This window comes from Harmonia axyridis, chromosome 1, assembly GCF_914767665.1.
Source record: "Harmonia axyridis chromosome 1, icHarAxyr1.1, whole genome shotgun sequence".
In the NCBI taxonomy this organism is placed as follows: domain Eukaryota; kingdom Metazoa; phylum Arthropoda; class Insecta; order Coleoptera; family Coccinellidae; genus Harmonia; species Harmonia axyridis.
Window position 1 is genome coordinate 59,586,676 of NC_059501.1, and position 16,557 is coordinate 59,603,232.

At 32.6% G+C, this 16,557-nt stretch overlaps 2 protein-coding genes across 5 annotated transcripts; one reads left to right on the plus strand and one right to left on the minus strand.

Moving 5' to 3' along the window:
• The first annotated feature begins 248 nt into the window (after positions 1-248).
• Positions 249-7,554, plus strand: LOC123675089 (N6-adenosine-methyltransferase subunit METTL3). Its single transcript, XM_045610338.1, has 4 exons — positions 249-1,100; positions 1,915-2,365; positions 2,656-3,051; positions 7,260-7,554. The coding sequence occupies exons 1-4, from the start codon at positions 480-482 to the stop codon at positions 7,454-7,456; spliced, it is 1,665 nt and encodes a 554-aa protein (XP_045466294.1). The 5' UTR covers positions 249-479; the 3' UTR covers positions 7,457-7,554.
• Positions 7,555-8,588: 1,034 nt separating this feature from the next.
• LOC123675061 (inner centromere protein A-like) lies at positions 8,589-14,251 on the minus strand. 4 transcript variants are annotated; one of them, XM_045610306.1, is made up of 6 exons: positions 13,775-14,251; positions 12,449-12,554; positions 11,117-12,102; positions 10,503-10,897; positions 8,936-9,177; positions 8,589-8,848 (listed from the first exon to the last, which is right to left on the minus strand). In XM_045610306.1, exons 1-6 carry the CDS (start codon positions 13,871-13,873, stop codon positions 8,643-8,645), a joined length of 2,034 nt encoding a protein of 677 aa, XP_045466262.1. In that variant the 5' UTR covers positions 13,874-14,251; the 3' UTR covers positions 8,589-8,642. The 4 variants fall into 4 exon arrangements, with proteins under 4 accessions (XP_045466262.1, XP_045466268.1, XP_045466276.1 ...); XM_045610312.1 differs by lacking the exon at positions 13,775-14,251 and adding an exon at positions 13,458-13,736; XM_045610320.1 differs by lacking the exon at positions 13,775-14,251 and adding an exon at positions 13,133-13,288.
• Positions 14,252-16,557: the final 2,306 nt, after the last annotated feature.

Here is a 16,557-nt window from a genome sequence, read left to right on the forward strand (position 1 = left end):
GACGCCGGTCAGACAAGGAGCTACGAATGTTGGCATCAAAACAAATGCTTCAGTTACAAGGCGATTGCCATGCCATTCCTTTTATTAATGTTCTAAGGTTGCCAATGCTAGCGGTTTCACCCACAGAACACTAAATATATAGCATAGAATAAGTATATACATACTTGTTCTATGATATATAGTTTCACCCATAGAATTAATAAAACATAAGACCATTATTGTATTGTATTATTAGTTCAATGGTTTCACCCCCTGGTAACAACCATAGAGAAAGGTCTATGGTAACAACATAGATTAACAAGTAGTAAATAATACATTTGAAACTGATAAAGTAATGATTAAAATAGCGTCTTTATTTTTATAGGAGTCAGAAAATGCTTTTTACCATAATTTTTTTTCAAAGAAGAATAAATGTTATATAATTCTACAGTTTCTAAAATCTATTCATTTTTCTTTTAATAAATTTATTTATTTACATCATGTCTGATGCATGGGAAGAAATTCAAGCTATTAAAAGTAAAAGAAATAGTCTTAGAGAACGTTTAGAGAAAAGAAAAAAAGAGAGGCAAGATATTTTAGGTACAAGTTTAGGAAAGAAAGCTTCATCGGCTTCGACCACTCCAGAAGGTATTAGTTGTGCATCATCAACAAATTTGAAGGAGGAAACCAAATCCAAGCATGACCCTTCAGAGGATGATGATCTCATCAAAATTGACCCAGGACTTGAGAAGGAATTATTGAAGTTACTTAGTGAAGTGACATTACAAATTCCTATATCATCAAATGAACTTTCACAAAAACTCAAAATCGGTACTGATGAAAATACAAGACAGAAGCAAGTTTGTAATTTGCTGCAAAAATTTGCTACCCAGAAATTGATCACGGTCAAGGATTTAAAGGATGGGAACTTGAATATAAGTGTTACATATGTGGAAGTTAGCAAAGTCAATGCTATGATAGCTGAGTTTTATGAAGATATTGATGTTATAGAATCAGAACAAAGGCAGAAAAAGAAGAGAGATGTTTCACCAGATAAGAAAAACTGTGAAGAAGATGAAAGGAGAAAAAGAGAGAAGAAAGAACCTAAAGCAGATATAATGGTAATTGTTTTCAGTTTGCTTCATTTTTTTTTTAATAATAATTTTATCAATAATTTCAAGAAAAAATGATTATACGAGTCTTAAAAGCTGTGATGGTAACAATTTTTTCGCAGAAATTGAAGGTTTATAGTAACCTCCAGTTTCTGAAGTCGACAACATTGTTCCAAAAGGCATTGAAGAAATAAAGATACTGACAACTAAGCATACTCAATGCGTGATGTTTCTCAAACTATACATTAATTTAGATACCTAGTTAGTGATAAAAAGAATAAAGGCAATTCCTTGAAGTATGTTATTAAATGATTTTAAATTATTAATAATTTCTTCGTAGAATGTATGAATCGATAAAATTTTTGTGATACATGTTGGATAAATAATCCTGAGATGGTTTTTGATTAAAATCCACCCAGAAAAATAAAGTTCAGAACCAAATATATCGTTCTACTATTTTGGTGAGATAAGAAATTAGCAGTCCTGTATCTGAATATGTAGAACATATGAAACATTATCTGTTTTATTAACTTACAAGAGATTTCACATAATTATGCTAAATATACACAGGATAAAAAACACTGAGTTATCTTCCCTATGTAATCGAATTTCACTCGACTTTATGTCCTACTCTTTAGATTTTCTATCCCTGAAATCAATAAGATGAATTCAACTAAAATTAAGATTGGAACTACATTGTACTAATTGCTTTATTTTGAAGAGATCTCTCTGCATAATATCATCAAAATCTGAGAATAATCTTGAATTATTTATTGCTTTATTATAAAAATGCAGTTCATTTTTATAATAATCACTTTTGTAGTCTCTGCTTTCAATGTCATCAACTAAAGAGCGAGAAAGCAAAAAAATCGGTGAAGAAATAATGGAACTTCTGAGTAGACCCACTGCTAAAGAAAGATCACTTGCTGAACGTTTTCGTTCACAAGGAGGAAAGCAACTTATGGAATTCTGCCAATATGGTACGAAAGGAGACTGTGAAAGAAATGGTGTGACTGATTGCAAAAAACTTCACTTCAAGAAAATCATTCAAAAACACACTGATGAAGCTCTTGGAGACTGCTCATTTCTAAATACCTGTTTTCATATGGACACATGTAAATATGTTCATTATGAAGTAGATAGAATAAGTCAAAATGAAGAATCCGGTAAGGATCGACCCAATGTACCAGCCATCAGGGCTGAGAGTTCCACGACTCTATATCCTCCTCAATGGGTTCAATGTGATCTTAGATATCTAGATATGACAGTATTAGGTGAGTTGATTATTGTTGATTTTAATCATTATTATGGATTAGTCTATGACTTTTCCATATAGTAGATTCTTTAGATCGTATATTTTGAATGGATGGTGAAGTTGTCTCTTCTAAGAAATTGCCTCTCTGATATTTAAGACAACAAGAGATGTAGTCAAGATGAATATTTTCCATACCAATTCAGTGCAACTGAAAAAAGTAGATTTTTTTGTTTCCTTGAGAGCCTGGCCCCTTCCTGCCAGTTTACAATTTTTTGAGATATTTCAGTCATAGACTGAACTCTATTCTAGGGAAATTCGCTGTTATCATGGCAGATCCTCCTTGGGATATTCATATGGAACTTCCTTACGGTACAATGTCTGATGATGAGATGAGGCAATTAGGAATCCCTCAACTTCAAGATGACGGTCTCATTTTCCTGTGGGTAACTGGGAGAGCAATGGAATTAGGTCGAGAGTGTCTAAAATTATGGGGATATGAGAGAGTTGATGAAATAATCTGGGTCAAGACCAACCAACTCCAAAGGATAATAAGAACAGGAAGAACAGGTCATTGGTTAAATCATGGAAAAGAACATTGTTTGGTGGGAATGAAAGGCAATCCTAAAAATTTGAACAGGGGCTTAGATTCTGATGTAATAGTTGCAGAAGTCCGGGCAACTAGTCATAAACCAGATGAAATTTATGGTGAGTAGAAAATGTACTTCTTACATTATATTTAATAATAGTCTAGATGGCAGATTTTGAAACCCCTCCCATTATGTAAAAATACATTACTATTTCTTGAAAGAACCTATATCGTCAATAAACTCTTATCTTGGGCAAATGATGTCACTTTATGAGCGCTGGTTCTCTGAACAGATTCCATCATCATACATACTATTGAACAAAATGAAAATGGCCAAGAAAGTTGAAACTTGCAGGGTAGTTTTGGATCTTTCGATTCAGTTCATTAATAGGCAAAACCGAAAACTCCCATGCGAATATATTGCTTAATTCATTCAGTTATCATAACCTTTACCAAGTGAATTCTGTTCCTAACTCAAGGAATGTATTCTTAGATCTGTTGTTTTCGTCTTACCATGATATAGTTGTTAATAACCCTGCTGACCCGCTTTTTCAAAATAGGATTCGCCACTCTGCCATTGCCTTTGATATAAATACTAGAAAAATACCTGATCTGAAAATTGGAGATAAGAGTACTTCTATGATTTTGGGAATAGTAATTATACACTCATGAACGATTTCTTTGCAAGCATTGAATGGAATTCCATATTGAACGATGACATCAATCTTTCCTTGCGTAGGTTTTATGAAGTATTACATGAAGCTATTCAAAAATTTGTTCCTCTAAGGTATTTCAAAATTTCCACCTTTCCAACTTGGTTCAGTGGGGAATTGAAGCAGATGGTTTCTGAGAAAAAATTAATTCATAGGGAATATAAAAGAGGCAATCTTGAGGCATATCAGCGGTTTCAATATTTAAGGAAACAATGCAAAATTTTACGTGATGCCTGCTATCGTAAATACATTTTGCAGACTGTGGGCAACATTGCATCCATTCCTCGTTATTTTTGGAAGTTCGTTAACGATAAAAAAAAGACATATAATCTACCATCTTGTGTGACTTATAATGGTTTTTCTAGTTCAAGCTCTAACGAGATAGTTAATCTCTTCTCGGACTATTTTTCGACGGTGTATGATGATACTATAGTAAATCAGATCCCACATTATACCCATGATAATACTGTTGACATTTGCTCTTACACTGTAGAGATTAAAGAAGTTATCGATTTGGTGCTCACCCTTCCATATAAATTATCATATGGCCCTGATGGGATCCCTTTACATTTGATCAAAAATTGCATTTTTACTTTAGCAAAACCAATTCACTCTTTGTTTAATCTTTCTCTTCAAAGAGGAATATTTCCCAATTCTTGGAAACACAGTTTCATAACACCCATCCACAAAAGTAGGTCTCGTGATAATGTTACCAACTATAGAGGTATATGTAATCAATCTGAGTTGCCGAAGATGCTTGACTGTTTAATATCAAAAAAATTATCCTGGGACCTCAAAAACATTGTTAACAGCGGACAACATAGCTTCTGCAGAGATCGTTCTACAACCACAAATTTATTACTCTACCAGAGGTCTATTATTGGCGCATTGGAGAATCAACTGCAGGTGGACTCTATATATACGGACTTCTCTAAAGCTTTTGATAGGGTGCATCATGGTTTATTACTAGCAAAGCTCGAATCCATAGGATTTGAAGGAAATATCTTGGAGTGGATTAAATCCTATTTAAGTGATAGAGTACAATATGTCAAATACGGGAGTTCACTATCTTTCCCTATCAAGGTCCCCTCTGGGGTTCCCCAGGAATCTCATATGGGGCCGGTGTTATCTGATGCTGGGAGTTTGCAGTCTGATTTAGATAACCTTTCAAGATGGTGTAACATTAACTTGCTAAAACTGAACTTGGCTAAGTGTCAAAAGATAACTTTTTCACGTAATTTTGAGACTATTGATTACAGTTACCAAATAAAAGGCACCAATTTATCAGTGTGCAATAAAGTCAACGTTTTGGGGGTTATTTTCGACTCAAAGATGACCTTTAAGAATCACATAATAGAAACCTCATCTGGTGCTCGAAAAATGTTAGGCTTTTCTCTCCGTTCAGCGAGAGATCTGTCTGTCAACTCTCTCAAGATTATCTATTGTGCATAAGTGAGGTCCATACTTGAATATAACTCTGTCATTTGGTCGCCACTTTATAAAGTTGATATTGAACTCTTAGAGAGTACCCAAAATAAGTTCTTGAGGTACTGTGGCTATAGCTTGAGAGTGAATAGAGATGAATATTTTTACCCACGAATGCTAGAAACTCTGAACTTAAACACTTTAACACATAGAAGATTGGAGATCGGTCTGGTGTTCCTCCATAAGATTATCAATGGCTGTATCGATTGTCCTCAAATTGTTGAACTTGTCCCGCTCTCAGTAAATGTTAGAAGAAATAGAAATAGTGACACTTTCAAGATTCCTTTCTGCAGAACAAATATGGACAAAATGGGTCTCTCAATAAAGCAATGAGATCAGCAAACGCTCACAGCAACAAGCTTGAGCTGTTCGATTCACCCTTGGCTTCCTTTAGAAGAGCTGTTGGAAGGTTGTAATTGTTGTTTTTGTTTTTCATCCTATGATTACATTAATGTGTGCACATGTATTTTTACTTTGTATCTTTCGTTTTAATTGTAAATTGGCTTGCCGTTTAATAAAAAAAAATTTGATTAGAGGTTCTGTAAATGTGGCACTTCGAAAATACATCCTAAAATACTAACTGGCCGGCACTATATAAAGAAAATGAAAAAATTCCTACAAGAGAATTCACCATCCAACCTGATTGAATTCAATATTTCCAACAATATTTGATAATTGTGTACATATACTAAGTATATTTGATTTTTTTTTAGTGTCACTTCACGTAATTACAATGTAATTCTAATATTCACGCCGTGGTTTAATAATTATCCAAATCATGTAAAGTTTGAGAGAGTCGAGGAAATTGAAGATCTTGGAATCGCATTGGATTTCGAATTGAAGTTTAATGCACACTCAAATAATATAAGGGGGAAGGCTTTGAGAGTACTTGATCTCATCCAGCGTAATTGTTGTAGTTTTTGCGTTTATTTATTTATTTCTACAACAGGAACCTCAACAGAAAATTCAATGACAGAGGTTCACAATGATTACAATATATAAAATAATTTCACACTCTATGAGAAAATTATTAAAAATTAATATATAAAGCATCGAGCAAAACACCAACATCCAAATAAACTAAATATTTCATAAAAGACAAAAATATAAAAAACAAATATTAATGTTATTCGGAATCAAGTATGTAATGTAACTTCTGAACAGATATGTCGACAGCCAAACCAAGATTGAAAAGGTCAAGATCATTAATATTCCAGTTGTAAAATCGCATTATTCTGGGGAAAATTGAATTACAATACAGATTAGTTCTAGATTTAGGTATCCGAAAAAGAGCTCTGGTACGACCAGGATACTGTGGTACATTTACGTTCAAACAATAAAAACCTTTTATTGTGCAGACATAAGACAATGTACATTTTTGTTTGCACCAAATTATCGTGTCATACTCTAGGACACTTCTAACCAATAAAAAATAAAAACCTTTTATTTTTTATTGGTTAGAAGTGTCCTAGAGTATGACACGATAATTTGGTGCAAACAAAAATGTACATTGTCTTATGTCTGCATTCGTTGTTCCCTGAAGATTAAGATACTTCTGAAAGGGGTCACCCTGTCTAAAATTGTGCAATTCCAAACACTACGTACTTAAACTGAAAAAACACTCCAAATTTTATACAATGGTTTATTACTTTCTTCTATCTATTAGAATGAATCAAATCCAAAGATTATTTAATAAAAATCGACTTGTGAAATTTTAAAAAATTCAACCTCCAGAATTGAACCCTTAGCCATTTGAAAGCGTAACTCACTAGATTACAAGCGTGTGTTGGAAAATGCGGTTGTGATGCTGATAATATCTGCATTATATTTAAAGGGGAAGTAATTGTAAATATTGTATTCAGTACAACAAAACATAACAGGCTGAAATTTAATAACTCTGCAGTCAGTTGGATGTTTTTTTGGATTCTGTCAATTCCACAACGTAAACTGTAAAAGTAGAAGGGAATTGAATTGACACAATAGAAAATGCAAAATGGGGTGTTGGCCTCACCCTTCTACTGGTCCTGAGGTTCCTATACAGATTTTTAATCTAGGGTACTTCTGATACTCTGTATATCAGTATCAGTGTATCTTTCATGTATTTTGCTATAATAAATTTGAATTTGCAGGTATGATAGAACGTTTATCTCCTGGTACCAGAAAAATAGAGTTATTTGGAAGACCTCATAATATTCAACCCAACTGGATTACACTTGGCAACCAAGTGGATGGTATAAGACTAGTTGATCCGGAACTCATAGAAAATTTTAAAAAGAGGTATCCAACTGGTAATTGTATGGCACCCCCACCTGAGACTAGTCATTGAATAAAATTATAAATTGTGATTGATTGGAGATGACTTTAATTTTTATTGAATTCCATCAAATTTTGTGTAAATAAAATTAGTAAATATTTATTAAAGTATTTCTGTCAGTTTTTTTACAAGGAAATTTAACCTGATTTATCTAATTTCTATCCACACACCAGAGTCAGTGTATGTCGATATTCAGCTCTTACGTACAGAAATAACTGAATTAATTGATGAAAACAACATTCATCTTTTGATTAAATTGTTCAACGGAATATATAACACCAGGCACCTTGAGAATGGCTCGTATCTACATTCACTATGATCCTGAAGGTAAGAAACCTTTGATTACAGACTAATAAGCCTCATGTCTTAAGTACTTAAAATATTCTTGAAGATCATATATAAAAAAATGTGAGGCAGATATGTTAAATAATCCGTTTGGTTTCAGAAGAGGCTTGGTTACACATGAAGAAAAGGGAACTGCTGGCAACATCGTGGTTGTACACACTAATATTTCCGGAATATAGGTTATGTATTTGAAACTGGAACAGAATCAGACAAGAGCGTTGAAAAAAAATATTATTTTGAGAATTACGTATTGCAATTCGTTGGTTGGTCGAGATTCCAAAAATTTATAATAGAAAATATTGAATTGAAAGAGCATTAGGAAATACAAAAAAAAATTTAGCTACCATTGAAATTCAAACCTACAAGTTCAGCTTGAATACCATGCCTAAGCTAACTGATCTATTAGTTAATGAAGTAGCTGCAATGGTTGTATAGGGGGTTAAATCACAGACTACTAGTCTTTGGTTAAATGTTATAATTTATAATTTCAAAACTCTTAATGAGGGCATTCCGAAAATTTTTTTGTATTCAGTACAATCATGACAATACAAATTTCATATTTTTGCAGATATAAATTATTCAAAATTTGATTCCTTGATCAATCCTTGAGCTAGTAGGTTCAACGATTTTTGTATCAAATTTCATGTAGAGCTCTTACAGTTTTCAGCTTTGAAAGGCATGTGGCCGGTATTATTATATTGGAAATAATAAAATTATATTAAACATAAAAAACAACTAGTTTCTCATTGCTAATGTTATTGGGCTAAAGGAGGCTTCTAGGTTTCGAAGATTTCAAAAGAACATTTAAAATTAATTTTATTATGCAACTATTGTAAAGACAAAAATATATATTTCAATCTGTTTCTGATGTGGCCGGAAGTAATGTAAATCTTGGAGGTTTTTCCCAATTGGCACTGGAAGTCCTCTTCAATTTTTTGGGATCAATCCTTTGGAAAACTTCTTTTAGATCTATATTCTGTGAGTGACAACAGAACATTGTATTTTTTATTTTGTGTCCTATTCCCATTTGAATGTAATCCCATTTTCTCACATTTGTTTCTACAAAAAAAATTAATAAATACTACTGAAATTAAATTAAAATAATACAATAATTATTCAAAATAATTTCTGTCAACATATACTGACTTGAGGCCCACACAGGTATATTCTTTCTTTCTGTATAACGTTCATCATCTGAATCATAACAATCGTAACATGGTAAAGGTGGTGTTGGTTGATGCATATATATTGGGATCATTTCACCAAATTTCTTTGGAATATCGCCTTCTATCTTTCTTTTTTGTTCTTTTTTCTCTTGTGCTGCTATTCTCAATGCTTCTTCCTCTTTTCTTTTTTCTTCTGCCCTTTGCTTGGCCAGTTGTCTTTTCCTGAATTGAAAAAAATACAATTGAAAATATACGAAAAAATTGCAGGGATTAGGCAATAACATTCTCATATTTTAAAGTTATTCACTATCACTATGTTAAATTTAAAACTACATATGGAACATAAGGCCAGGCGCACACTACAGCATACAATGTGGAAAATATTTCAACTTGTGTATACGGAAAAATGCAAATCTTAAAATGCACCCTCTACCTACTTTAAATTTACCAGGTTATACAATTTCACTATGTACTGAATTTTTTATAAATTTGAGATTTTTTAATAACAGGGAGTTGCCCTAAAAGTGGAATTTTTTTCAATATGGTTTTGAACCTACCCAACTCAGTGTATCATCACATTTTCCAGATCCTCATTGCAAAGAGTATGATGCTTGTTAAAACCTTGATGTATTAAAAAATAATAATAATAAACCACAATTTATTGCAAACAATTGAGTATGCGGCATTTCCACCAGAATCTCAGAAGTACTTAAATTTAGAAATTGAGAAGAATTTTCAACCTTGATGATAACTTGTTATTTTTTATTAGATATTTTTGAATTCATTATACTTTATCATGGTCTCATCAAATCTTCATAATTTATCACAATCTTCTTCGCTCTCCATAATGGAAAATGTTATTAACGATGTTATCCCCGAACAGATTGTTCTACCATTTCGTCTAAATATAAGTCATTTTCAGCCAGAATGAATCAAACGATAAGGCTTGACTCACTTGTGATGAATTTAAATGGAAAGATCTTGCATTTTTCAGAATAGGTTTGAATATGAAATGCTCTGGTTAAGTTCGTTAACATGCAAAATCTAATTAGGAGTTCCATAATTATGACCATTTGAAATTTAGTTCTCTGATAATTTCAAAACTACGATTTAAATGAAATTTTGCATTCATATGCAAAATTATAATTTCATTTAATATTTTATGTTGATCACGTCACCATAACAAGAAAAAATTCAATATATAATATTTCTGTGACCAATGTAGTTGAGATTTGAGGAGTAGATATAAAAATATATAATTTCAAGCTTCATGCAAAATCTTGTCATAAGAACAATAAAAAATTTAAGAAGAATGATTAAAAAAAATAAGCAGTAATCAATGTTCCCGCCAAATTTGACTATGTATAACCAGAAGCATAGAATTTTTCCCATTAACAAGAACTCAAAGTCCCTGCTCAAGACTTTTTATAAGTATTTTCAAGGATATCCCTTAACAAAAAAGAACACCTTGTCTAATGAGTTTCAAAAATTTTCATCTCAAATAGGGCTTTTGAATGTAATAATTTAAGTGTTCATTATAAACTCACCTTTCATTCTCTTCTTTAAGCAATCTCTGTTTCTCTTCCTTTTGCTGAAGGACCATTTTATATCTCTCTTCCTTGATTCGTTGTAATTCCAACGCTTTTTCTTTTTCCTTCTCCATAGTTTCCTTCTGATGTTGTAGTACTCTCTTAACTTTCTCTTCATATTTCTTCTTTCTTTCTTCAGTCATGGCTTGTCTCAGTTCTCTTTCTTTCAAAGTATGGCAAGACTGAGGAGTTGTTGATTTATTTACAGACACACTACTATTTAGCATAGAATTTTTGTGTCCAATATACTTTCCTATCTTCGATGCACTTGGAGGATTAGTTTTGGTGACACCTATGGAATTTTTAGCAAAAAATCCTTTAGCTTTTTCTTTAACATTTCCCTTATTGCCTTCCTATAATTGAAAAAAATAATATGGTGACATCTTCAATACACATTACAAACTATCAAAATAGTTATTTGGAATTACATTATTTAATATTTATTTGAATGTACTTCCTATAAGTGAAGATGGAGTCAAACATACAATAATGTTCTAATGTTTTGTGATACTAAATCAAATAATACTATTCCTATTCAATGGTAGAGGGATTCATTCATATCATTTACTCACCAGTTCTCTCAAAATATTGCTAGCGTTCAATTTTGAAGTAGTTATATTTTTGTTTTTCTGTAAATTTTCAAAAACTTCTACTTTCTTCTTAACAGGACTGTTTTCATAAGAGTTATCTTTTTTGATCTTTTGTTGTTTCACAATAGCAGTTTCTTGTTCCTCTATGCTTTCATCATCCGTAATCAAATCATTTGTGTTACTCATGGCAATTTCTTGATTCTTGCTAGGATCAATTACAACAGTTTCATTCATTTGTCCTCCGAGTTTGATTTGTTCCTCATTAGAATCACTTTCCATAGAAACAATAAATGTTGCATTTGGCCTATTTTCAAATTGTGAAACTGCATCTTCATATTCAGTATGTGCAGATATGTTTGTGATTGCTTCATTTCCAGCGCCAATGCAAGACGCATCTTTATGCAATGGCTCATCTGTAGTAGAATTTGACTTTGATCTTTTTCTTTTTGTTCTTGTTGTTCTTACAGGAGGTTCAGACAATTCAGTATCTTCTTTGGTATCTGAAGCATTTTTTGTTTTTGTATTTTCAACTGAAGTAGATTCTGCTTTCTTTTTAGTACGAGTCCTCGTACTCCTGATGGGAAGTTCCTCAATTTTATCAACGGAATCAGACAAATCAATAACAGGCACTACTGGATTCTCTAATATAACATCAGATGTCCTATCTACCTTTGATCGTGTCACCCTTTTTGTTCCTTCCGAAATGTCTTCTTGGGGTATAATCTCCTGTTTAACTTTTTTTGCAAGGGACGCTTTTTCTTTTTTAACTCGTCTTGTTTTTGGTGGAGGCATCTTGGGTGCAGGCATGGTATCAGCGTCATCTCTAATTGATTGAACTGAGGCATTACTAGAAATTGACAGTTTTTCTTTTTTCACTTTGACTAACAAAGAATCTGCTGTTTCATTTTTTTTATCATTATTATTTTCAATATTAGGACAGCTATTTTCTTTGTGGGTCCCGAAGCGCTCTGAAATAAGTTTTCAATTAAAACAAAAAAAACAATGGATAGAAATAAAAATATGTTAGCAAAAATAGAAGTAAATTGATCACATGAATCAGCCATTCTGAAAACAATTGTTATGCCCTTGTTTTTTGGAATTGGATACTGTATCTTGTAGAATACATTAAACAGTCATAATGAATTAGACAATTAGGTACCTGCTTATGTTCAAAGTGCGATTCACTTCTAATAAGAATTTACAGAACTTATTCATGATTAAATTTCATATTTAATGTGCTCAGTACACCACAAAATATTGTTGTTTTGAATTAATGGAGCAATTCAAGTAAAAATTCCATATTTGAATACTCACCTATAAAATTTGCTGAATTAATAAATTTTATGACGGGTCCATAATTATTAGATTTGTTTGATTTAAGTAATAATTTTCCATATTTTTCAAAATCTTTGAGCATATCCTAAAAATTAAGAACAATTATTAAAAAAGATTATTCTCTTCTAGAATTAGTGGGTCAAACTCAGTACAGATGAATACAGGTATCATATGATTAACTGAGATAATAACCGTCAAAAGGCAATTTGTATATTTTTTTCACACAACTTCATTCGAGAATATTTAATTAGAAATGCATTAGCTTGTCTTCGTCTGAATTCAATAAAAATAAGCCTAAATGTTGCTTCAAACTGAGGTGAATCTGAGTGTTCATTCAGCATTTGACAGGTTAGAAACAACAATAAATTTTGAAATGCTTTTTTGTGTTCAGTCAATCTTTTTCATCACCAATACTTATTTTTAAATAAATTCATTAAAACTAGAGATGCAGAATGAAAATAAAAAGAATATCCATAGATAGAAATTAACAAAAAATTATGATTTTTATAAAACATTTTCCAATGAAAGACAACCATTTCATTTCTTTGAATTGATTACTGATTGTACTTCAAATGAGTGAATTGATGATTATTTTTCGCCAGTATTTGACAGTGAATAGCATCAACAAACCCAATGAAAATTAAATATATGATGTAGCATTACCCAGAAATCTCAAAAAGGGAGAAGAAAATTCTTATATAAAAAATCAGGCACCAAATTAGATCAAATTCAAAACATTATTATATCTGAACCTTCTGATGTTTCCTTGATCTATTTATCAAAAAAGCACATAATCTGAAACCTCAACCTGATATGTTGAAATTTATCAAAACTGAATTCATTTTTTCAAGTAGTTCTTAACATGAGTAACAGTGCAAAAACATATTTAGAAATAGATAAGATAATCTTCATCGCTAATATTCAAATATTGATGATAAATGTCTTGATTATAAGTAGGCTGTTTTTTGTAACTACAAAATCCCCTTACCATGATAACAGTTAATTCATTTGATTATAAACATTGAGAATATGAATAACACCATACTACAAAACATTATAAGAGAGCCAAAGTTACTTTTTTTTCAAGCAAATTGTTAATGATGTAATAAATTATATATTACAGACGTAAAGGTACTTTCTAGGTCTCGGGACTCCAGTCCTGAAACTAGCACTAAACTGAAGAGTTGTCGAGAAAAAAATATATTATCAACTATCATATGCTATCAAATGATTTAAAATATATATGTATATTCAATACAATGTAGATGAAAGGATGAGGCCTAGTAATGAGTCACTTTTACTTACATCGTATTTATTTTGAAGAGGAAATATATTATTATCCAAAAATTTTCTTCCTTCGTCAATTTGTAGTTCCAAAAAGTCATCGATTGTTAAATTATCCATTTCGTCATTAATCCAAATGAAACCTACTAATTCAGAATACAATAACTTAATTCATAAAATTATTCAATGAGTGCTTAATACAATGGCCGTCAACAACTTCTCAACGTTCAAAAATTTAAAACCAACAGTTATTTCACAGAGTCCGCGCTGTCAAATATGAAGTTTTCATACAGTGATGCCAGAATTACAATTAACCACAGACTAACAGATCCTTAGAACATTAATAATCTATATTCTAAGAACAGACCATTCTATGAAATCTGAGCAACTCTTAGAACATATTTTAAGGTGCTTTAAAAGAGTGGAAAATGTCATCTAATCTAGACATAATATCTATAAACGCAAAAAAATACTTCCATAAAGCTGCAAAATTGAACTTGAATGTTATCTGTGTATGGATCCCAAGTCACATGAGCGCGCAGATGTTTTAGCGAAGAAAGGAGCGTCAGAAAATACCAATATTTTAAGATATGCGGGTGACCAAAATGACGTCAGACATAATTTACAGTCAGATTTGAAAAATCAGTGGATCAGAGAATGGAAAAGCATGGGAATAACAAAGGGGAAGACATATACACATATGAGAAACAGGGATAAAGAAAATACACCTATTCAAAAATATTTTTTATTTAAATCCAAACTTAGCAAATACGCTATAACAACGATGATGCGACTGCGTTCCAATCATTGTCTGACCCTGAACATCTATTCAGAATTAAAGTTGTTGATCATCCAAATTGTCAATGTGGAGAACACGGTAATAATACCCACATCTTCTTCGACTGCCAATTAAATAAAGAAAATTGTAAAACATTATACCTAAAATTAAGTCAAATGCAAATAGCTTGCCCCATAAATGTGAATGACGTTATTTTCAGCCAATCTTTGCAAGTAATAGAAACCCTTATTGAATTTCTAAAATCATCACAGCTGAAATTATAGTCAGTTCTTCTTCTTTAAGTGCCGTCTCCTCAACGGAGGTTGGCGACCATCAACTGGAATTCCTCTCTGTCTCGTGCCAAATGGATGATCGTACTGGCCTCTCTTATATCAAACCACTGGCGTAGATTTCGCAGCCAAGAGAATCTTTTACGCCCGACGCCTCTTCGTCCTTCGATCTTTCCCTCAACGATTAGTTGCAGAAAACTGTACTTGCTGTTCCTAAAAATATGGCCGAAATAAGCTGCTTTTCTTCGCTTTACTGTTGTTAAAAGCTCCTGTTCTTTATCCATTCTTTCGAGTACCCTATCATTTGTTACTCGTTCGGTCCATGATATCTTTAGTATCCGTCGGTATAACCACATCTCAAAAGAATCTAAACGTGACATGGTCCGCGCCTTCAGCGTCCACCCCTCAACTCCGTATAACAGTATAGTCAGTTAGATATTATATTTGTATACTAACATATGTGAACGTTTTTAGCCCTGTGTAAGTCAGTTGTCCTTTCATTCCTTTCCGACCCTGGGAATGGGGTGGGAATCTAAAACAAGTTAGAGACTGGGTACATAACCTATGGTTGAGCCCAAATAACCAGAAAGAAGAAGAAGAATTCTAAGGTGCTACTACTGAACAATTACAAATATAAATATACTCACTAAGTCATAATTGCTTGATATTTTTCTTGAGATATTTGGGCACTATTCCAGTTGTTGAGATGATAATTGGAATAGTACTCTTTGATATCATTCTCCACTGGCGCTTTATCTGAAATTCGAGGTACCTATTTTTGAAATTTTTTCGACCTCCTTTTGACGCATGTTATTTGGTATTGCTACGTCGATGAGTATTGCTGTCTTTTGACTTTTATCGACTAGTATTATATCTGATCTGTTGTGAGGGATTGTTTTATCAGTTAAAACTGTACGATCCCAGTACAGTTTATAGCGTTCGTTATTCAGGATGGTCTCCGGTTGGTACTTGTAGTATGGCACTTTTTCAGAATAGATTAGTTTTAATATGGTTTCCAATTCTTGGTGTAGTATTTTTCCTACTGCATCGTGTCTCTCTTTATATTCATTTCCTGCAAACATTTGACATCCTCCCGTGATATGTTGGATTGTCTCATTCGTTGGATACCTATATCGGCATCGATCGTCAGTAATAGTTCGAGCCTTAATGATATGCTTGCACTAATTTCTCGTTGAGATCACTTGATATTGGATGGCTGAAAGAAAGCCTTCCGTTTCTGGATACATCGCACCTGATGTGAGCCAATAGTTCGACGTTTCAATGTCGACATGATCTTGGTTCACCTCGTTGAAATGTCTTCCATGCAGGGGCTTCTCTCTCCATCTTTGCAGTTTTTCTTGGTTTGTCTGGTGGTTGTATGAAAATTGCTCCTTGTGAAGTTGTAAAGGTGTTGATTCGTCTGCTTCACACAGTATTTTGTAGACTTGCTTGATCTCTGAAGTATACACGTAGGCTTTCTATCTGCCCATTAGCAAGTTCCATGATGTCCGTCAAACTCCTCTGCCTCCTTTATTTCTTGGCTGTAGTCCTCTCAATGCTGCTTTTCGGATGGTGCTTATTTGTTTTTGTCATCAGCGTTCTCATTTTGCGTTGCAGGTTTTCGATGTCTGTTTTGCTACATGGAACTATACCGAATGAGTATGTTAGAATTGAACATGCATATGTATTGATGGCTCTCATTATGTTCTTGCTGTTGAGGTTTGTTTTTAAAATCT